Source organism: Silene latifolia, chromosome 3, assembly GCF_048544455.1.
Source record: "Silene latifolia isolate original U9 population chromosome 3, ASM4854445v1, whole genome shotgun sequence".
Lineage (NCBI taxonomy): Eukaryota > Viridiplantae > Streptophyta > Magnoliopsida > Caryophyllales > Caryophyllaceae > Silene > Silene latifolia.
This window is the reverse complement of record NC_133528.1, coordinates 11715851-11739594: the sequence shown is the minus strand read 5'-3', so window position 1 is coordinate 11739594 and position 23744 is coordinate 11715851. Positions and strand designations below refer to the sequence as shown.

At 38.6% G+C, this 23744-nt stretch overlaps 3 protein-coding genes across 4 annotated transcripts; 1 reads left to right on the top strand and 2 right to left on the bottom strand.

Moving 5' to 3' along the window:
• Positions 1–1113: 1113 nt before the first annotated feature.
• LOC141647205 (AT-hook motif nuclear-localized protein 14) lies at positions 1114–6083 on the bottom strand. The gene is made up of 6 exons (XM_074455310.1): positions 5598–6083; positions 4593–4639; positions 4116–4247; positions 2524–2676; positions 1848–2076; positions 1114–1675 (listed from the first exon to the last, which is right to left on the bottom strand). The coding sequence occupies exons 1-6, from the start codon at positions 5977–5979 to the stop codon at positions 1611–1613; spliced, it is 1008 nt and encodes a 335-aa protein (XP_074311411.1). The 5' UTR covers positions 5980–6083; the 3' UTR covers positions 1114–1610.
• Positions 6084–10476: 4393 nt separating this feature from the next.
• On the bottom strand, positions 10477–11115 carry LOC141648668 (uncharacterized). The gene has a single exon (XM_074457392.1). The coding sequence runs from the start codon at positions 11113–11115 to the stop codon at positions 10477–10479; it is 639 nt and encodes a 212-aa protein (XP_074313493.1).
• Positions 11116–19311: 8196 nt separating this feature from the next.
• Positions 19312–23509, top strand: LOC141647200 (uncharacterized). 2 transcript variants are annotated; one of them, XM_074455302.1, is made up of 7 exons: positions 19312–19694; positions 19819–19884; positions 20030–20080; positions 21483–21560; positions 21659–21755; positions 22897–23089; positions 23224–23509. In XM_074455302.1, the coding sequence occupies exons 1-7, from the start codon at positions 19549–19551 to the stop codon at positions 23334–23336; spliced, it is 744 nt and encodes a 247-aa protein (XP_074311403.1). In that variant the 5' UTR covers positions 19312–19548; the 3' UTR covers positions 23337–23509. The 2 variants fall into 2 exon arrangements, with proteins under 2 accessions (XP_074311403.1, XP_074311404.1); XM_074455303.1 differs by having other exon boundaries at positions 19436–19694; positions 21483–21542.
• The last annotated feature ends 235 nt before the right edge of the window (positions 23510–23744 follow it).

Sequence of the window (23744 nt, the reverse complement as noted above, 5' to 3'; positions counted from 1 at the left end):
GGCCCCCGTCTCTCTGCAAGTGTGGCTGGACATTGTCTCGACTCTAGGTATGCTTCGTTGGAAAACCAGGAATCTCCTTTTGTGGGAAGATAAATTTTCTTCATAAAGCTTAACTATAGTAATATGGGATTGTCTACTTGTGTTGTGGAATTCTCATACAGGTTGGTTCTGGCTATGCTCAGCTGTTAAATTCTCTGGGCCTCGCGGTCAACTTTTGTGGGAGCTGTGCCTTTCCTGAATCCTGAGCCGTATCATAGTTTGCGAAACCGCTAACCTTGTACAAGTAGTTGGCAGTTTGTTGCATATGTTTGAGGTTTACCATCTTTTTCTGTTTTCGTCCTTTGGCGAGTGAGATGCGGCCACTTATAATTGTTGCTGGGTTACTCACAAGGCGTAATCTTGCAATATGAAACCACAAGGCGATCTTGAAAGGGGCTTCGTGGTTAGAGATAGCAAAGGGGTGGAATACGGATGGAGTGGATATCAAATATGTTCGAATTCGCAAAGTCCATATATCACCGATATTTATTTTAATTGTTCTCATCAATTTTTCGCTTGATTCGGCCGAAGAGGTGCGAACATAAGAAGGTTCAAAAGTTCAGGAAATTCTTTCTTCTATCCACACATCCCGTTTCCATTTCTGTTTCCATTTCCGTTTCCGTTTCCGTTTCCGTTTCTGTTTCTACTCTAGCGATAGCTAGTCAACCTCAGTAATCAGTAAACTAAACTTTACTTGCGTTGGTATGATACAAATGTCAGTGTCAGTCTCTTTTTAATAATTTTTTTTAATATTAATATTACTGGTCTTATAAAATGTGAAAATAAATTCAAAATATTAAAATTTGTGAAGAGAATTAATTCAGGGAGAGATATCCACTGGATGAATGAACGGGTCACGGTCTGACGGAAACTCATTGGTGCGGCAGTGCCTCTCCTAAATCTGTTTACATTCATGTTCTATCGGCAGACTTGAATTTTAGAATTTTGTAGGAATTCTGCGTTCCTGAGGCTGGAATAAACAAAGATACAGTCCCGCTCGACATGATGTTTTATGTATGAGTTCAGTCTAGCTGTGTTAACGATGACAAGATTGATCCTCCGTCCAGATGCGCGGACGAGCAAGGGAACACACATTCCAAAAGTATACATTTACGGAAAATACAATACCAAATTACAAATTAGACATTTTTGTGTATGTAAAACTTCTTTTACGCAATGTTAAAAGACGTAAATAAGAATGTGCGACAATATACAGACTACTACGGAGTATAAGCAAGGTCTTAACCATGAGGCTGAAGCAAGGGGACTTATTACGTCATAGGATCAAATCGCTTTTCTCATTACTGTATGGATCATGTGCCTCTTTTTACACCCAAGAATATAAGAAGTGAACCAAACCAACATTTAAGTAAAAATTGAATCACATAAAAATAAGGTAAAGGTAAAAAGTATTCCAAAAGAGCTGAACGAGTGAGAGCGGAAAAAACTGTAAGCTACCTGTACACATGTATCTAATTGCAGTCCAGAATTGCTGGATTTGTGTACCTAATTTTCACCTAATAGAACAGTTTGAGTCGATAGGAAAGACTGTGATCAAGTTACGCGAAGTTTTAGTCAGGCATGTGCTCGTAACCTCCATTTTCGGGTGAATCATGTGAGTCCGGGCCTGTATTTCCTGCAGATGACAGTAAATTTTAAGTTCCAAAATTACATGTGAAGTATACATTTAGTCCAAGAATGATTTGGGGTCGTAGATATATACAATGATAAATTGTTCTCGCTATTAGAATGAGTTGATCTCCAATAATAACACTAACTATTTCAAGCACAAGCTCTTAGAATGTTACCTGACAGATCATAATTCAATCCACTTCTCCACTGCGATTGCATCAGGAAAGCATTTCCCTCCATATTCCGATGATTGTCACTTTCGGTCGCTGTAAAACCTCCGGATGATTCAACTAGTGGTCTGTAGACCATGGGTGCTGGTGAAGGCATTGTGCAAGCTGAAACATCACTCTTGAATCCTACATTGGCATCTTTCTTTGAGTCAATTACGAAGGTAGCTACAATTACCTGTACAAAAAACCAACAATCCTCTTATATGATTCAGACATAAGTAGAATACTGTAGGTATACAAAGAACCATATTTAACAATCCTGTTTCTAATCTTTCTACACGTGTTTTCACCGACAAATTTCATATTGTAGTATGCCTCATCCGATTATTTGCATTAGACATTTACTACTTCTCTAAGGTAATTATTCATTGATTCTAGATTATTATGGAATAAAGCAAAATAACTCACTAAATTGGTTCACAGCTTGCAGCTTGCCTGTGTTGAGCACAGGGTAAAGCTGCATATCTACGGAGTTTGGACTTTGGACCATCCCTATCCCGCCATTTGCGTGAGCATTTGAGGCACTAGGGTAATGCTGTTAACTATGTGTTGATATATTAAAAGGTTTTGCTTCTGCGCAATTCACTAACACAAATACTAGAGCAATCAAATATCTGAATACCTCTACGGGTCCTGCAGCAATTAAGGGACCACATACTCCGCCTCCAATAATCTGTCCACTTTCTGAGGTAAGACATGCACTAAGGCCCCCAGCTCTTCCTCCAAGATCTGACCTCACGTATGATCCAGTAAGTGAAATGATGTCAAAACGTCCCTGAAATGATACATAGCACTCACATATGAGCCATGCTACAGAATCATAGAAGACGACAAATGATAACAGGCACATAGTATATTGTCTGACAGCAGTATTTCAAAAGCCATAAGGCATTAGGCTCATTCAATTAGTTACATACTTGAAGTGCCATAGTGAATACTCCGTATGTTTTAATGGGTAAAAGATTGGTATACGTATTTTTTAGCTGTCTCATGTCTTGATAGGATTTCAGGTTGCATTTTAAAGGGAAATATAAGAGCTCCCTACCGTGCAGTACTACTAACTTTGGACCATAAACAGGAGTGGAACTCTCCAGCGAGCTGCGGTTCTTACTTTGGAAGAACCGTGAGCTAAATTCTCTTCAAAAATATTCAGTAGGGGTCCCACTTACAGCAGGGTTTAAAGAGGTAATGTACACCATCACACTCTAGATATCTACTAACAAGCCGTTAGTAACCGACTTGTTTCAAAATCCTTTTAACTCGACTTCCATGGAAAGTTTTTTATGTCCCAAATTAGTTTCTTTCGTCAATTCCGATCATCAATCTCCATTTCTGATGTACCCAAATAATCATCGTTCTCCAGCTTAGGATATGGCGGAGTGAAAAATAGTGGCTTATTAATTGTATACGCTTCTAGCATTTGCAGTAGATAAATGCAATGCTCGGTAAAAAAATTCATTATGGATCATCAAAAATATATCCCATGTGTTAAAACACAATTTTTTACCTTGCCAAAGGCAGGAGAATGTGAAGCATTTGGGTCATGTAATTGTCACTATAATTGTCATTGCAAAATACGCTTTCAGGCTTACTAATATATATGTGCGTCGACAATATTCAAGGCCTCGAAGACAAAAAGTAATTTCATAAGCTAAAGGGGTGTTTGGTTGGCTCTATTGGAATGGATTTGATCCATTCCATTGTTTGGTTGGAATGTTTTGGAATGGAGTTAGATACTAGTGGATTTGAATCTCATACCCCACCTCCCCCCAGGATTCAAACTCCATTGCCCCTTCTACACCCATACCCCCATACTATCAAACTCCAGTGAATTCCATTCCGTCTTCTTGAACAAAACGACCCCTAAATGGTCTAATTCTGGAAATAAAAATTTGATACCCAAGTACATACAAACATAAGTACCTGTATTTAACATCTGCTTTGTAAAACAGCAAGAGAGAGAACAGGAAAACTAACGGGCATAGCTGAACCAATTGATTATACCAACTAAGTTAATTTTCAAATAGAAAATAAATTGTACATCTAATTGTCTCAAGAGATTCAGTTAAGCCATCAACATTTATCTAACACAGAGCTACCAATGTTAACTGTTAAGAGTCGCCAACAAAGGATTTCCTCTGAGTTCTACACACATAGGTTAATAGAAGGTTTAAGACAATCACAATTAGGAGATACCTAGATAAAGTAATATACCTGATAAGCAACATTGCCACCAGATGTGGCTGGCTGACACAGAGCTGCACTAGATATAGAACCAGAAGCTGACAAGATACATAGCTCCCGTTTGGCTTGTTGCATAAATGATATAATTTTCTGACTGACATCCTGTGTTCAGGATTGACCAAGTTAAAATCGACAGCGTAAGCTATTAAAGACATAGAGCCGCTTAACATCGGAGACATCAACATCAAATGAGCAACAAAATGATCAAAGTTTGGGACAATCTAAATAAGATAGATGCTTTCAGAACCACAAATAGAGTCAGATCAGGTTATGAAAGAATTTACTCCGCACATTAAGCTTTTCGACCATGGATAAGGTTGCACAAATTTGACCTCTCCAGACACGAAATAAAATCATATGCAACTATGTAAAGACTTAAAACAAACAGACACGAACACCATAGAAGAGATGGAAATAGGGTGAGGGACAAGACGAACAATTAAATACCTCTCCAGCAGCTATATTGATAACATGTGGTGTGAAACCTTGCCCACCTACATACAACAATCATAAGTTTAAAAAATGCAGCTCGAGCCAAAATCAAATGAATGAACCATCAACTATTAGCCTTTGTGCTACCCATACAACTATGCAAGAAACGGTTAACATAAATAAAGCCAGCAATTCTAAGGAAATCAAAGCAAAAATGCAGCTCAAACCAAAATCAGATGAGGAACACGGAGAGTTCACGCTATTATTTTATGAGGGACGAGTCCAACTCACAAATACAATACAAATAAGTGAATAACATAGGTCATTCGCTTATGACCATGAACACAAATCCTCAAACAAGACGGCAAAGACCTTCAAGAACAAAGAGAATTCCTGATGCAGTGCATTCAAGATTCAATGACAACATCAAGAACCAAAATCAGCATTGCACCAATTACAAATGTTCCTAGTAAATTCCATGTCTTAACATTCGACACAAATCCTCAAACAAGACGGTAATGCAGGGCATTCAATCATATAGACTTAACAAAGAGAATTCCTGTTTCACTTTTACCAATCAAACATTCGCATTGAGAGATCTTCCAAACAAAGTAATGTCATTGCGACTAGCAACATTGAAAACGATAAAGACCTTCAAGAACATTACAGTGTCCATAATCAAACTACTGGCGAAATTCGATGACGTAAGTTCATAACATGCAAGATTCAATGACAACATCAAGAACAAACAAGAAACATGAGATATACTCTTTCCATATTAGTCATTTGTTTACGAGAAACATTTTTAATCAAACGTAAACAAATGATTGCTACTTCATCAAAGTGAAAGGTATCACTGTCTAGTGTCTACACCCTAACGAACGAGAAACTCACTTCTTACGTTACTCTAACTCGGTAACAATGACGTGGTACACTCCATATACCTACGAGGCTACAAAATTCCTCAGAATTACGGAGTAAAACAAAATAAACACTAATAAAATCAATAAAAAAACTAACCATAAGAAGCGAAACTACTCTTCCTCGGCGAAACAGAAGAAGAATGCGACGACGCTCCACCACCACCGCCACTACCGCCGCCAAGAAACTCGCGTTGTTCTCTTCTTGCCGGCAAAGCAGCGCGTTTAGCAGCGGCGGCGGCTTCAGGTGTCGCGTACTTTCTCGGACGTCCACGCTTCCGACGTGGCGGCTCAACCGTCGGCGCCTTCCCTGCTACCGACTGTAAGTATAGCAAACCGCCGCCGGAGTCCACACCGTTAACGTTGTTAGTCGCCGCTTGCGGTGGCGCCACCGCGGTGGCGGCGGCGGCGTGAGTTTGTTGGTGGTGTTGGTAAGATGAGTATGAGGTGGTGAGACCGCTATTATTTTCATTCGATTCCATTTTTCCTTTTTCTTTTTTTAGGTTTTTTTTTTTAGGGAAATTGAGAAATAATAAAAATTAATTTGTTTTAGAATTATTTTTTAAAAAGAGGGGATGTGGGCCGTTGGATTAGTAATTTGGGTTGGGAGTTGATTTATAATTGGATATTGACTTTGGAAAGTTGTTATCTTTGTTTTTGGATTTTATTGTTTGATAGTGGGATGTTGACCATCCAATAATGATGGTAAAGTAGAGAGACTTATCTACACTGTGAAGTGTGTATTTGTCCACCGGCTGTGTACCCCACTCTTTTTTTTATATTGAATGGATTCATATTCGGTATCTTCGACCCACACTCGGTTAGCTCTCGAATATAATAAATTCAAATAATGAGTAATATACTATCACGTATATTAATAAGTTAGTCACTCTTTATAAAGAACGATAGGTTTGAAATCTAGAGGACACAATCTCATGTCATACATAACTCTCACTAGATAGCTCTTGAAAGAAGCTTGATTGCTTGAACTTGAGAATCTCAGTATCACAAATTCTCATTAGAGACGAACAATACCACTTTTCTAATAGAACAAACAATAAATGAGATGGTGATGGCAAAAAATGTCACCACTTTCATTGTATTTGACCCGTCTATAGCAATACTACTTGTCTCAGTAGTAACACTTTATTGTTTCAACATTTTACTAATTCTAATTTTAATTCTCTTTTCATTACTCGGACTTAGCTCATACTCGCCTTAAACCTCATACATTCGTACTTATCTCACACTTTACCTATTTAGTTTACTTTTTTTTTTTTTTGCTTTTAAAGAAAAAAAGGGGGATCTTGTAATTAAATCACATATTAACATGTTTTTTTTTTTTTTTGGTCAAAAGAAGCGGGTTGGAAATCCCAAATAAGAAACGCTAACAAACGAGAAAAAACAAAACAAAAACAACTACAAGCTACTAACTAACAGACGGAACAACACGAGGTCAGGCCACCCCGCCAAGGTCTTGATGAGCTAGACGAGCCAAATGCAAAGGTAAGGTTTCCTCCTCGAAAATAACCAGCTGTTGTGATTGTGCAACCCCAACATTTGCTAACCAGTCCGCACATCGATTTGCCTCTCGATAAATGTGTTGAATCTTTACATCCCAACTAGTATCTTGAATAAAACATTGGCATATCTTAACCATATGCGAATGGGCAGATGGTAGCTCTTGATTCGAACGTAACAAACTCTCCACCACACGCGAGTCCGTTTGTATGAACACCCGAGGAAACTGTCGTTCCTTTGCCAAAACTAGACCACGCTTCAAAGCCATTATCTCAGCCCGAGTAACAGTTGCAATCCCAATGTTCTCCGCAAAAGCTGCCACCACACGACCCTCACAGTTCCTAAACACTCCTCCTGCCCCCGACATTCCCGGATTACCTTTAGACGCCCCGTCTATATTCAACGCAATCCACTCCCAAGGAGGAGCCACCCAACGCACAAAAATTTCCTTCACTCTTCGTTCACTAGGCATACATCCCGTGTCAAGGAATTCCCTCGCATTGTGAATATCCCAAATCCTTTGCATCAAGAAAGTTTGCAAATTAGTCGGGATGTCCTCATCTCTACCATACACCCGACAATTTCTCCACTTCCAAATCCACCATACCGCTACCGAGAAGAAAGTAGGCCACGAATCGAGACCATCCTTCCTCTGTTTTTCCAGATTTTTAGTAACCCAAGTTCGTAAAGAGTCTCCTTCATAAAACAGTTGATTCCTAGCAGCCGGGAACAGTTGCCAAACCACCTTAGCAGCCTTACAATCTCTAAGTAAGTGAAGAGTCGTTTCCTCCACTCCAGTGCACAACCCACAACACGGATTGTTCGTGAAGCCTCGACGAGCTCGATTGACATTAGACATGACTCGATCGTGGAGAAGCAACCATAAGAACATCCTTATTCTCTGCGGCACCCATGTTGTCCAAGGCAGCTTCCAAAAACGCTCATTTCCTTCCCTTGGTGTATCCCTAATCAGCCTAATGGCTGATGATATAGAGAAGAAACCCGACGGGGTTTGTGACCAGTATAGTTCATCATCATTATCCGCTCCGGTTATTACTTCAAACGATGCTATGGTTTGCAGAATATTAGTTGGAAGAAAGTCAGCGAATGTCTCCCAACGCCATCCCGTATCACTATCCCACATTTCCTCCACCGTGGTAGAGCGAATTGCCTCGGGAATTTGTACCGGTGAGAAGCTCTCCAAAGGTTCACTCATAGCCCATCGATGACTCCAAAACAGAGTGTGCTTTCCATTCCCGATAGAAGAATTCAAACCCTTCTTTAAGACATGTGAAGCATCTACAATCCCCTTCCAGAGGTTTGAGCTTGGTTGTTTATCTTGAAACATATCGAAATCACATCGGCCTTTGCAATATTTATGTCATAGAACTCTTGCCCACAAAGCATTAGGTTCCGTCAACATACGCCATCCCAATTTCGCCATAAACGCCAGGTTCAGTTGCCTCATCGATCGTAAGCCTAACCCTCCGTCCTTTTTCTCATTTGTGACCGTATTCCAATTCACGAGATGAAGGCCCCTGCTATTGTGGTCTCCTCCCCATAAGAACCGCCTGGATTTTTTATCCAAATCTTCACAAATTGCAGCTGGAATTTTAGCCGTTTGCATCGCATATGAGGGAATGGACGAAAGAGTTGATTGAATTAGAGTTGCCCGACCCGCCAAGGATAGGTTCTTTGCTTTCCACCCAGAAAGTCGTTTGTCCACTTTTCCAATAATGAAATCAAAAGTGTCTTTCGTAACTCTTCCATTCAAGGTTGGCATCCCAAGATACTTCCCTAAATCATCGGTCGACTGAATTTTGAGTTCATTCAAGATAGCCGCTCTATCATCCATATTTGTATTTTTTGAGAATAAGACCCTTGACTTATTTAAGCTTACTGTTTTCCGGGAAGCTTTGCAAAATTTCACAAGGCAATCATTAATCACTTGAGCTTGTGCCGGTGTTGCTTCCCCAAACAAAATAATGTCATCCGCAAAAAATAAATGGGTAACAATCGGGCCACCTCTGCTAGTTTTAACACCCTTCCATTTTCCTGCTCGGCTAGCTGCCTCAATCGACTGACTCAAAATCTCCATACACATGGTGAAAATATAAGGAGAGAGGGGATCTCCCTGACGAATCCCACGGGTAGGGGTAAAAGGCTCTGTTTTCTCCCCATTCCATAAAATATTTAACGAAGTCGATCAAATGCAAGTCATAATGGTACGGATCATCCCCTTAGGTAAGCCCATATCCGATAAAACAAATTGAATAAAAGGCCACTCCAATTTGTCATACGCCTTTTCCAAGTCCAATTTCAGAGTCATGAATCCTTTCTTGCTAGTTTTGCCCCGCATAGAATGCAGCACCTCCTGGACCACAACAATGTTATCGGCAATTTGTCTTTTCGGTACGAAGCTAGCTTGCATGGGACTAATCAGAGTAGGGAGTATTGGTTTTAACCGATTGACGATCATCTTCGTAATAATTTTATAAGACACATTGCACAAGCCAATGGGTCTGAATTGCGAGGCTACTTGTGGTTGGTCTATTTTCGGAATTAATGAAATAAAAGCATCCCCTAAACCATCAGGAAATTCATTATTGTGCAAAACACCTAGTATCATTCTACATAGGCTCGGGGAAACCGTATTCCATTGAGATTGATAAAAAACAGTTTGAAAGCCATCCGGACCCGGAGCTTTATACAGAGTCATCTGATTAAGTGCATTACACCTCAGTAACCGTGTACTCTCGTCCTAGATTAATCTTTTCATCCACAGACAATTCCGGGAACAATCCCGTTGTGACTTCGTCCAAACAAACAGTGGCCACGGGTCCTGCAAAAACCGCTCGAAAATACTCCAGAACCAAATTTTTCACAGCCACTGAGTCCCAGATCCACGTACCAGTATCATCCTGCAAAGCCTCAATGCGGTTGTGCTTGCGTCTAATTATAGTACTTAGATGAAAAAATCTCGTATTACGATCTCCATCACATATGGCCTCCATACGAGATTTTTGGAACCATAACATTTCCTCCTCACTAAGAACTTCATCGAGCTGCTTACGCAATTTGAATTCAAACTTCAGCAAGTAATTCGCTCCTCTTGAAATCTTCTCTTGAACTTCAAGCAATCTCATTTCCAGACTTCTTTTTTCGTTCAAATATATTTCCGAAAACAGTTTTGTTCAAGTCTAGCAGTTTATTTGCAAAAGAATACACGAAAGGGATGAGGGGCTCCTGGTTGGACCAATTCGATTCAACAAATTCCGAAAACTTCTCGTGGCACAACCAAGCTGCTTGGAAACGGAATGGTCTAAGCATACTCGGAATCGGTGCAAAACCATTCGTATTCACTAGAATGGGACAATGGTCAGATTGGTTAGCAAAAAGATGTCGACAAGAGCCTTCTGCAAACGCTAATCGCCAAGGAGAATTACAAATCGCTCTATCTAACCTAGCCCATTTCCGAGTCTCGCTGGAGTTTCCTCGAGCCCACGTGTAACTAGGAGTCTAGGACCAGAGTAGTCCAAGTCAATCCAATTATTTGCTTCAAACCAATCATTAAACCGGTTACAACGACGCCTCATAGCATCACTATCCCTATTTCGTTCATGTAGGAAACGTGTGTCATTAAAATCCCCCATCACAAGCCAAGGTCGATTGTGGGTAGAAGCGAAACCTTCCAGTGCTCTCCACAACTCTTCCCTTTTGATCGAGTCCGGACTCGCATATATTACTGAATAGAACCAAGGGACTTCCCCAATCCGAGAGATTTCCACCGTGATATGCTGAGGGTGATGTATCACAAGTACCACATTAACAATCTCAGGACGCCAAAAAAGCCAAATACCTCCTCTAAAACCCTTAGCTTCAACATGAGTGCGTCCACCAAAATTAATTTGGTTACAAACTCTTTGAGCTGCTTCTCCGCTTATATGTGTCTCGACTAGTGCCAGCACACCAGGTTTATTGAGTCGAATAAATTCCTTCAGCGTCAAAAGAAAAGCTCGGCTGCCTGCTCCTTGAACATTCCAAGTCATAAGACTCAGTGCGGGTTGTTGCATCAAATTATTAGGAAATTGATCCATAAAATTATCTGGGATAGAGGACAAGGAGGATAGAAACGCCTTCCTAATTTGCATTAGAATCATCATCACCCAAAGGGTGACTCTTGCTTCCAAAACCATTTCCTGGTTCATCTCCGTTTGGGATTGTAGTACACTGATCTCCACTTCCATCTTGTGTGCTAAGGGAATGGTCGTGACCACCTTTGGTACTTCCATTGGGGGTGATAAACGGAGAGGTTGGGATGGCCACATTAAGCAGAGTCGACAAGCCAAGGTTAGGATCAGGGGGAATATCAATCTCTAGGGGACGGAGGTTTGAGGGAATGGAGGATCGTGCTGTTTTTTTAAGGGGAACACGAGAGACCTGACAAGCGAGGGACTTTTTTTTGAAGTTTTCTTTTAGAAGGGCATTGTTATTGGAATTTTTTGAGGAATTTGAAATAGGAATAGAACGAGGCAATGTTGTGGTATCCACTGGAATATTAGGGTTTAAGATTGTCAAAGGCTCAGAGTTTTGCTTAGGAAAGGATTTTAGAGGAATATTTGTTTCCATATTTGCAGTCATTAAGTTGGGAAGCACAACCAATTTCGGTTGCAGGAAATCCGGGGTCAGCGGATTTTCCAAATCAAGAGCCTTATTAGACGGTCTTTTTCCATTGACTATATCTCCCACATTATTATCTTTCCTATTTGGATTAGCAAATATCGTGGAAACAGAATTATTCTGTTTTGATCGTAATTCTGAGTCATTGGACTGTTGCATAGACGGCTTCGCACTACGCTTGTGACCTGACTGAATTGGGACCTCAACTAAATTCAACCCCTGTTGGCAAGACTCCTCCACTCGTTCCACTCCTTCATCCTCAACCTCTAGGGCACCAAATCTCGAACCACTATTCCTAGTAGGATTCTTCAATATTTGCACCCTTTGTACATTAACGTTCTCCTCCACGGTTTTATCCTTGTCAACATGTGTATTTTTGCGTCGAGTAGGTTTCTTGACATGCATCCATGACCCAAATACATCCGAGCATCGTGCATTCTGACTATGGCAGTTGACGTTGTTCTCCTGCACTCTGCTTGTGGCAGGGATCAAATTCTCCTCATTAATCACCTCTTTCTGCGGATGTGGTCCAAATGTAGGACATTTAGTATCATTATGGCCAAGCTTACCACACTTGTAGCAAATCAAATGTAGTCCTTCATATTGAATAATCCACACTTTTCCATTTAACCGGAATTTCGATAGCAGTGGTTTCGAGAGATCCACCTCTACACTCATACGAATGAATTGTCCTCTCTCCGCCATAGCAGTTGGCTTATCAATTCGAACAACCTTACCCACCTTGCTTCCAATTTTATGAAGAATATCTTCATGATAATATTCCACTGAAAGCCTCAGAATACGAATCCATGTCGTAAGAAACCGGATTGGCTCATCAATGCTAATGAAATTAGGCACCCATTTTCTAATAGTAAGGTAATTATCCCCTATCATCCATGGTCCCTGGGATACCACAAACTCATAGTCTTCCTTATTTGTGAATCTGGCAACATAATAAGAACATCTCACGTCTGTCAGAACAAGACCACCCTTGAGAGCCCATTTCTTTTTCAACTGACGCACAAGAGCAAAATAGCCGATGTTCTTGTCAAACATCTTAATGATGAGAGAGTCCTTCCAATGTTGCCTTATCTTCCTTTTTTCCTCCTTGGTAAGCAAGATGGTTGGGCATAGCGGATCCCTCGCATTTTCCTCATCCTCCACATCGTCATCTGATTCTTCATCATAGATAGCGTTCGTAGTCACAATGAAGTTGGAATTATGGTGAATGGCAAAAGATGGACCAGTGCCATTTCTTAAAGATTCAGCATAAGAGGGACGTTCTTCATTTTTTTGGGATACTTCCTGCTCCATATTAACATGTTACTAACACATGTGCTAAAACTTGAGCAAGGTACTAAGATGAGTTCTGAATTCTAAAGACTTAATTTCAGTTTATAATAGGGCTTTGAGTTTTTTTGGGGCTATCTTTATTTCCAAACCAAAAAAATGAATTTTAAGATATGATATTTTATTTAAGACTTGATACATTCTCAGTTTTCCACTTTACCTCAGTCATTTTTTCCACTTTTGCCACTCCATGCTCAAGTTCACGACAAATCTCTACAATAATGTATGAATCACTTTGTCAATGAATCTCAAGTTGAGACTTAGATTTCAAAGGCCCAATTTAAAACTCAACAATTTTTTTTTTTACCATTTTATCCCAAATAGAGGTTCGAACTCAAGGGGGATGTTAGGATAAAGTTAGTCTTAAGGTGTTTTGGATAGTTAAAGTGGAAGAAATGGGAAGGGGTGAGAAATGGATGAAAGGGGAGGGAGATAAATCTAAGGGATAATTCACGTGGTGTCCCTGAGGTTTGGCTTAATTCACGTGGTACCCCTAGGTTTAGGAATGTGCACATGGTACCCCTGAACTTTCGTTTTAGTGCATTATCTGCCCTTAATTTTTATTCCGTTATAACGGTGTTAACTCTCCTCAACCTAACACCTCCCCCCCTACCCCTCCCTCCTCAACCTAACATCTTTTCCCCCAATTTCACTCATAAAAAAATAAAAAAAATTACGCCTTTCAGACTTTCTCATAACTATAAACGATTATCCTCCACACCTCAACAATCAATCATATCAACACGAGAAAACCCAAAATCAGCTTCTTGTTTTTCATGAAAACTTGTTCATTTTATCAAATCTCCATCATCAACACCATCTTTGGTGTTGTATTCCAGGGTAATCAAAATGAAGATGATGATGAAGATTTGATATATATACTAGAATACAAAATTGTTAGTCAAGCTATAATCCTAAATTGTAGGAGTAAAAGAAGTAACAAATTAACAAATTATAATAACAAATAATTGGGATTTTTCTTTAAAAATAATATTTGTGTAAAACTTTACAAAAAAAGGGCGATTTTTCTCTCAATTTTGCGTGATTTCTGATCCGCCATTGTTGCGCTATGGCTCGAGGAAGAGGAAGACCAAGGAAAGAAATGCAATCGCTTGATTGCTCGGGAGATGATCAAGCAGCAGATACCAAAATCTTGGATAATCATGGAGAAATCGTAGAGAATTCTCAAACCCAGGTGAAATATGTTCCTCAAAGTTCACCAACTGTTAATGCTCTTATTGCCCAAGCTTTACATAATTTCGCCATTAAATCTTCTTTGCATCCTATTCAGAATGCTTCAGCAGTATGTCAATTAAGGGAGAATTTGTTTGATCCTGTTTTCCATGTATCTTCATCTACTATTATTCCTCATGTTGATGTGATCGATTGTTGAGGTGTGGAGGATAATCGTTTATGGTTATGAGGAAGTGAGAGAGGTGTACTTTTTTTTTATTTGTTTATGAGTGAAATTGGGGGAAAAGATGTTAGGTTGAGGGGGAAAAGGTGTTAGGTTGAGGAGAGTTAACACCGTTATAACGGAATAAAAATTAAGGGCAGATGGTGCACTAAAACGAAAGTTCAGGGGTACCATGTGCACATTCCTAAACCCAGGGGTACCACGTGAATTAAGCCAAACCTCAGGGGCACCACGTGAATTATCCCTAAATCTAAAGAATTTCCCTTATATATCTTCTTTATTGGATAAATTTTAATTACATTGGATGAGGGAAAATAGATCCTTTCAAATCGTTGGAGGCAGTAGTGATACGTTTTACATACATTGATGGAGGTAATAGTGATACGTTCCGTCAGAGGCAGTGGTGATACGCTCTGACGAGTTAGAGGCAGTGATGCTATGCTTTAATGGGTGTTTGTTATATTCGCTATGCTTTTTTTTTTCGGTTTTTTCCCATGGTACCCTCGAATTTTGACAAATTACACATGGTACCCCTCATTTTAAGTTTCTATATATGGTACCCCTGTGTTTACCTTTTTCTTTCCCAAAATACCCTTTATCAGACTTCCGTCATCACTCCGTTACTTATCTGACTAATAACCTTTTTTTTGTTATTTAATACACTAATCCCTCATACATTATACACTAAACTAACTCTAATATATAAATCCTCAAACAACCCATTATCATCATCTCCTTCTTAACTACCACTACCTTCCCCACCCTCATTGACCACCATGCCACCACCACGTTGACGCCACCACACCGACGTCGCCAAACCAGTCCACAACCCACTGTTGTCGCCTATCTCCTCTTTCCCTCCCACCAATTCGTCACCATTAAAACCACCACTATGCGGCGAGGTTCTTAGTAGAGAAAACACAAAGAATATTAGGAAGAAATCCAAAAAGAAAAGAAGCACCAACTTCAAAGAAAATAGCATAAGGCAGACAAAGTGACAAAGTTAATGTATGAACCGCAACATAAACTGGTATTACCTATATTCCTAAACGATCCGATAATACCCCGAAAACCCGTATAATTTAATCTTTATCTAACCCATATTGTTTAATTACCCCTCATCCTCCTATCACTATCCCAACTCCTACAATGGCTGCTCCCCATAATTTCCAGCCCATTTTCCAGAAAGATAGTTAAATTGGTTAGATTGTGATTTGTCTAAGAAAGTTGGGAAATTGGAATATGCCGCAAATCAAGAAGAAATGTGGTTTGTTGAACTGTGTGTTTTTGTTTGGATTTTTTTTTGGGGAAAAGAGATAAGGGAAATGAGGATGGGTTAGTTTGGCTGCTCTCCGGATTATTTGCGAAGTGCAATTTGGAGTCAATTAATGAGGTATGGTGATACCTCGTACTTCGCCATTGATGAATGTTGATTGAAGATGACTGTAATTGATTTGGGGATTTAGGGTTGATAAGGGTGGAAATGGTGGTGGTTATTACGGTGACGAATCGGTGGGAGGGTTTGGTGGTGGCGTGGTGGCGCCGACGTGGTGCTCAACGAGGGCGGGGCGGGTGGCGGCAGTTAAGAAGAAGATGATATTGGGTGGTTTGAGTTCTAATATTAAAGTTAGTTTAGTGTGAAATGTATGAGGGATTAGTGTGTTAAATAACAAACAAAAGGTTATTATAGTCAATAAGTAACGGAGTGATGACGGAAGTTTGGTAAAGGGTATGCTGGGAAGGATAAACGTAAATACAAGGGTACCATATGTAGAAACTTAAAATGAGGGGTACCATGTGTAATCTGCCAAATTTGTGAAATGTAAATAGATTATATAAAATAGGGAAAAAGTTCAATCATTACATTATATAGTTGGAATAATTCACGTGGTGCCCTTGAGGTTTGGCTTAATTCACGTGGTACCCCTGCTTTTAAAAATGTGCACATGGTGCCCCTGAATTTTCAGTTTAGTGCACCATCTGCCCTTAACCATTAACGGTGTCAAATATTAAACGGCAACAGGTTTAGAGGGAAAGGTAGTTAATGCACAACAACCATTTGAATTTCCAGGTAACTAAAATCTGCAACTAACTATAAGTAACTAATTTGACTATAAGTAACTAATTTGACTTTCACCAAATACCCCTGAAATTTGAGAATTGTGCACCAAATACCCCCGAGGTTTGAGAATTGTGCACGAAATACCCATGTTACCAGAAAGACATGTAACGGCTAGAAAAGTAGCTGTTGGACTGGAGTTATTGCATAAAAAGAGAGTTGATGTTAAAATTGAGAGCGCAGATCATGTATGAGTGACTCTTAAAACACTACTACAAATATATTCCTACTATAATAAGGGAATCATCTAACTCAAGATCTAATTCAAAATGGGTGCAAATAGATAACAAAAATTGCCCTAAATGCAAGAAGAAATTCAACATAAGGTCATCTGGACCTTTGGCACCAAACCTCTCAAGATTATAGAAGAAATTGAAGGAACAAACAACTAGCATTTGTGACTTAAAAAGAGAAATTATAAATTTATCTAAAATGTTTCAATTTAGTTGAAAACATTCATACTAATGTATATGTTTTTAGTCTATATTATAATGAAATAAGTGTACTAGCATTGTGATATCAAAAATGAAGATTTCTAAAACCTAAAACAACTTTCATGAATTATATAACATCATGGCATCCAAGCATCCATTCATTTTTCCTAAAAACTTACATGACTAATATCTAGTACCATCTACACTCACATGACTGCTCATCCTTAGTACCATCTTCATCCCCTTCCTTTGTTTTATCAAATGGTTCCCTATTATACTCAGATGACTGCTTATCCTCAGTACCATCTTCATCCCCTTCACTCTCTTCATCAGTGGCAGAGTAGTCTTCATCAAATTCCTCAATCTCTACACTCACATGACTGCTCATCCTTAGTACCATCTTCATCCCCTTCCTTTGTTTTATCAAATGGATCCCTATTATACTCAGATGACTGCTTATCCTCAGTACCATCTTCATCCCCTTCACTCTTTTCATCAGTGGCAGAGTAGTCTTCATCAAATTCCTCAATCTCTTCATATCTTCATCCTCATCCAAGCCCAAATTAACTAGCTCACCCCTTTTCTTACCCCTCCCTGTCCTTATCTTAATTGTCTCAGCAGCTCTTGACCTAGAATGTGGAGTATAAATCCCTTTTCTCTTAGCAGTTGATCTAGGAATCTTTTGCATTATTATTATCTATTTGCACCCTTTTTAAATTAGATCTTGAGTTAGATGATTGCATTATTATAGTAGGACTATGTTTGTGGTAGTGTTTTAAGAGTCACTCATTGATTTGTGCTCTCAATTTTAATATCAATTCTCTTTATATGCAATAACTCCAGTCCAATGGCTACATTTCTAGCTAGCCGTTATAGCCTTACAGATCTTTCTGGTAACATGAGTATTTCGTGCACAATTCTCAAACTTCAGGGGTATTTGGTGAAAGTCAAATTAGTTACTTATAGTTAGTTGTATATTTTAGTTAGTTGGAAATTCAAAAGGTTGTTGGGCTTTAACTAACTTTCCCCCCAAATCTGCTGCCGTTTAATATTTGACACTGTTAATGGTAAAGGGCTGATGGTGCACTAAAATGAAAGTTCAGGGGCACCATGTGCACATTCTTAAAAGTAGGGGTACCACGTGAATTAAGCCAAACCTCAGGGGCACCACGTGAATTATGCCTTTATAGTTTTATATCAATTTTATTTTATTTTAATTAAAATATTATAGTTTAGAATTTAGTGAAAATAATATACTTTGATGAAAAGATTAATTTTAATAAAATGATAATAATTAAATGAAATAAATTGCAGTTATTAGTTTCCTTATTTTGGAAATGTACTTAATTATCATTAATTTCCTTATTTGAGAAATTTGCATTTTGGCGAAAAAAAAATTGAGATCACCTATTCTTTTAGTAGATAGAGGATTTCAGCCACTTTGACCTTATTTCTATTGTTAAACTTTAATGATTTAATACATGCTAGTTCTTTTATTATGTAATATATACGATTTTTCCATTTTCTCTCATTAAGTTTTGTTTTTAATAGTGAACCTTATGACATGCACCACCAATTCATGGATTATACAACCAATTGTACCAGTTATACGGTATAAAATTCGAGCTTTGTAATAAAGTATCCGAGCTTTATGTTAAAGAATATGAGCTTTATTAGAAAGTATCTAACTCATCAATTTACACATTAAAAATATAAACTTTGAATTAGCTCAAAAAAAAAAAATACATATAAGCTCAGATTCATATACCTTGGTTGTACAATACTCTATATACAACTGGATGTATAATCCTATTTGTGCATGCACCATAAACATGGTTTACGTTCTCTGTCAAGTGGACCTGATAAAACTAACCCGAATAAATTGACCTGCCTGAATACTACCCGTACCCTACCCACACCGCATGCACCTGAACAAGGGATTAGAATTTACCGGACACCTGATTGATCTAAATCCAACCACAACTGACCGAACCGAAGACCGAAATAAAATAAATTTGGTCAATCGAGAACCAAATCGAACCGGAAATATTCCGTCTTAGACAATGGACCGAAAACTAAGATATGCCACTGATACCATTTATACGAATTGGCCTTGGTTGATTCGTGTTAGCTCGGGGTTAGTTCGGGAAAACCAAATAAACCGGACACTTAAACACGTGACCGCGAAGTTACGACCGTTCCAATAATTATTTTCGTTTTTAATCGTCGTTTTTTGTCATCATTTTATGAACTTGTAAATGCGAGTTATGATCCTTAAAATTTCCGGTTCAAAAAATGGGTAATCTATGCTACGGTGCAAAATGTCAAACCTCAGAATATGACGTAAAATTTTCCAAAAGAATAACAATGGGAGAGTTATAACTTATAACTGGAAAATCGAAGTTATTAATTTGATCGATTGTATTAATTTGATCAAAGCGTCTTATTTTATATTAGGAAAAAAAACGAAGTCGTGAAAATAACAAAGCGTAAAGGAGACTGGGAAGAGGAAATCAGCAGAACAAAAGCGATGGGTCGTGGTGGTGGTGCTGGTGGCGTCATAGGGTTTGTTGTTGGCGACGATAATAGTTTTACTGCGACCGATACACCAATGAGTTCTCGCTCAATTGTGACCAGGTCCATGTCATCTCGCCTCACTACCGTAGCCAAACCATGGTAACCTTCCTTTCTTCATTAACATTACTATACTCCCTCCGTCTCAATTATTTTTTTACCTTTTATTAAAATACCGCTCACAAAAAATAAATGATATACTATCTAATTACTGTAAATTAATCAGCAATATGCGTCGCCGGAATGTCAAGTCGCGTCGTACGAAGGTTAAGGATAAACTTTACCGTCCTAGGTATTCATTTTAATTTCCGCAATTTCATTTGTTTGCTTTGTCTATTTGATTTTCGTTCTTTGTTGAAATTAGGGTTTCGGATTTGGAATTTTGATCATCTTATTCTTTTTTTTTTTCTTGATCAATTTTTCGTAATTTAATTCAGCAAGATGCCGAAGATGATGGAAACAAAGGATGTAGTTTACAAGATTCCGGGGTATGGAATTCTTATTCTGCTGTTCCACCTTGTTTTTTCGTTTCGGGTTTAGTCGATTTTGAAACAATGAAGTACTCCCTCTGTCCCGGTCATTTGTTGTCTTTTTCCATTTTTGGGTGTCTCAGTCATTTGTTGTCCTTTTTATTTTAAGAATGAACTTGATGAACAATTTGATCATTCACACTCAATTTGTTCCACTTGTCATTTAATAATTGGTTCCCTCCTTTTTCCTTGTTCTTTGTGCCAAAACCAAAGGACAACAAATGACCGGGACGGAGGGAGTACATGGTTTGTTAGGGTTTCCGAGTAGGTTTGGTGATGCTATGTAAGACCCGCTTATGAAGTAAATTGACGAAAGGGGGGAGGGGGTAGGGTATGAACATTCCACGATTTCTATCAAATACTTTCAACACCATCCTCGTCAAACAGACACGGAGCAGTAAGGTGGCCAAGCTGATCTAGTCAATACCCAAATTTCTTACAGTAACATCCAGTTTCAGTCAGGTACTAGTCATAAATATCTAAGATCAGGACGGCCACATTTTCTGTATGAGGTGCTAAGGACGTGTAGGGTTCCCACCTTGATGGAGAACTCAAAGACTTTGATCACGATCGAATGCCCATTATTGATGTCAATGAACCTTGTACAATCGAGAGGGCACCCCCTTCTTGAAGGGATGCTAAGGATGTGTAGGATGTCCTCATCATCGAACGAGTCCTGGATGTTGGTGGTTCTCCAAGATTCATTATTAGTTTCAATGTACTTGATGACCTTAGTCTAGCCCTTTTTAACTGGTGGGCATTAACATAGAGTTGTTGCTCATCAACCACCTAGCCTCATATAGTCAGATGTGTGCTTTCCCCAGTTAACATACCATTTAGCCCATCAGGTAACATCGACTTAGCTCCTATGTCACTTCGACGTGTCAATATACTACCGAGTCCTTGTCAATACTACTCGTCTAATGATGTGGGACACCCATCTGAGACACAAAAAAGGCAATCTTTGCACTCCGGTGCAACATGTAAAGTGGTTACACTTTCATTGTAATCTCCAGAAGTGATTACATTCTCATGCTTGTCTTCAGCTATAGGAGATAATAAAAAACTCTTTACAAAGGAGGATGAGACGAGAAACTAAGGGTATGGAGAGAGGGTCCTTAAAACAGTGATTACACTTTCATTGTTTTATTATGTGCATTTGGATGGCTGTGTTCCGCAAATGGGGTTCTATAGTAAAGAAAGAAAATTTGCTCAGTTCGTTTATGGTCATTTATTGATTACTCTATTTGTTCGTGTTTCCTTTCCTTTGAACTTGAACTTCCTTTTTTATTTATTTGTTTGTTTTTGACAAATGCTTTTGATTCTTAACTGAAATTAACTCAGTATGCTGGTGATGAAGGAGTGTCGGAGCACGTTACTGTTATGAAACTCCCGAAGAATATGCGGCGTGTCAAAAAGAGTATGAAGACTTTATGTCGTAGGTTTCATTTGCACCACACATTCATTAAAATTTTTTTACTTGATTATTATTAATCTTATGTTCTTTTATTACAAAGTATTTTGTGTCTTTTTCAGAAATGCTTATCTTGAAAAGGACCCCGGCTTTTTTCAGCAACAAAATGAATTGGAAAGCCGCCAACTTTTTGCCATGATACAAAAGAATAGAAAAGAGGTTTGGGCTTTTTCTTGTTTCCTTTGGTTTTTAAACTCCTTGATGGTTCAAAATCACATCTGATAGAGCAAATGTTGATTCCTATGATACTACTTCCTCAAAACAATCTCCATCATTAAAAGTGAGCCAAGTTACTGTTTTGATCGACTTAAAAGAAACTTATTATTGTTTTGACTTAAAAGATTAATAGAGTAAGACCCTGTCTTTCTGGCTTTTTAAAAAGCTGAGCTGAGCTGAGCTGAACTTCTCATATCGTGAGATGATAGTCAGTGAACTGGTCGACGGAGATATGGATGCAATTTTATGATGGGTTATTTAGAAAGAGTTTCCTTGTATTTTCAAGGGTGAAGTACCTCAGACCCATTTACCTTGCCATCTGACAGGACCTTCGTAGTTAGGTAATCAAGTGGGACCTCATCAACCGCTTGAAAATCATGTAACAATGGACAATTGAATGGTTCATTTTCTCATTAATTAATACTACCTTCGTAATTAGGTAACAAGTGGGACCTCATCTACTGCTTGATAATCATGTAACAGTGGATAATTGAATGGTTCATTTTCTCATTAATTTAAATTCTAATTCCAATCAGTTTCCAATATCAGTTCTATGTGTCATTTTATATCTTTTGTGAGCATTGTGATTTAGTTCATGTTTCAATATCAATTTTATGTGCCATTTTATATCTTTCTTTCTTATCAGATTCCAAGATTAGTAACGTAGAACCCATACATTGAAAATATTTACATCAAATAATTCTCTGTAATGTCGTATGTATGTCTTATCGAATCCCTTTGACGGTGGGCTAAAAGCCTCACGTATGTATGCAACCTTACCGTTGTGTTGATTTAACACAAACAGGCTGCTCGAAATGGCTTGTTATGAAATTTTTTTATTCCATCATATTCCAAAGTAAAATGGCTATCAAGTATCAATTACAATCCTTGCAATTTCACACAAGCGACAAAGATAAAGAAGCAAACAATTTACATTTATTCCATCATATACCATAGTCAAACTATAGTGAATCTTTAGCTCCATTATAATCTTAATAAAATAAAGCTTTGAAGACATGGTAAAATAGTTCCAAGATACCCACAATAGGGATTGTGAACTTATAGGTTTTTTGAAAATCCTTAGATGGCTGATTATGAACTCGTGGAGGCCATGGCTGTGAAGACCATCTTGGTTTGGGGTGCCTGGGTACATATGAACTTTAAAGCAAAGCACAAGGATGCAGAGGTTTCTTCAACAGCTATCTATTTTGCTGAGGTGAATATGGCAAGCAAGGAAGTAAACTTTCTCACTAAAATGGATATCGACCTCTCTGCTGGTATGTTTCTGACTTTTTGTAGGCGCTGAGTTCTCATTGCTTGTTCTTGTATGATATTGAATGGTCGTGAAATGAAGTAATTTTTAGGTCCCCCTATAAACTCGCAGATCTGATTTGCTTGGTATTAATTGCAGATACATGTGCATATAAGCGTTGTTCATTTTGCTATCACAAAGACAAAGACCTTCCTGTAGCTGGCATTGGCTGTGTTTATCATCCTGTTGATGCTAAATTGGTCTTAGGGTAGGCAAAGTTATTGTAAAGTATGTCGAAATAGTAAATGCGGTAGGTTTTTAGGGAGGATAATTATTTCTGTACATAAGGTGTACAGCTGTGTGTGACAGTTTGTCAGGGTACGAAGGCTCGTCATGGCTCTTAATGTTCTGATCATTTTCGCTAGTTACTTCTTTCTGGTTATGCTTACATAGTTTCACACTGCTTAATGCTAAACTCATTGCAGTTGCAGTCTAATTTGATTTTTGGGTTGAGTTCATTGAGCCGGTGAGGCAGTGACCCTATCACATAAACCTTGTCATCGGGCGAAGGCAAAAACTTTTTTTAATTTTTTTTAGCAAATATGCTTTACTATACGTACAGCTAGCCTGGACTGCAGGAGTCAGCAAAAAGAGGTGAGGCTCAGTATATCAAGCTCAAG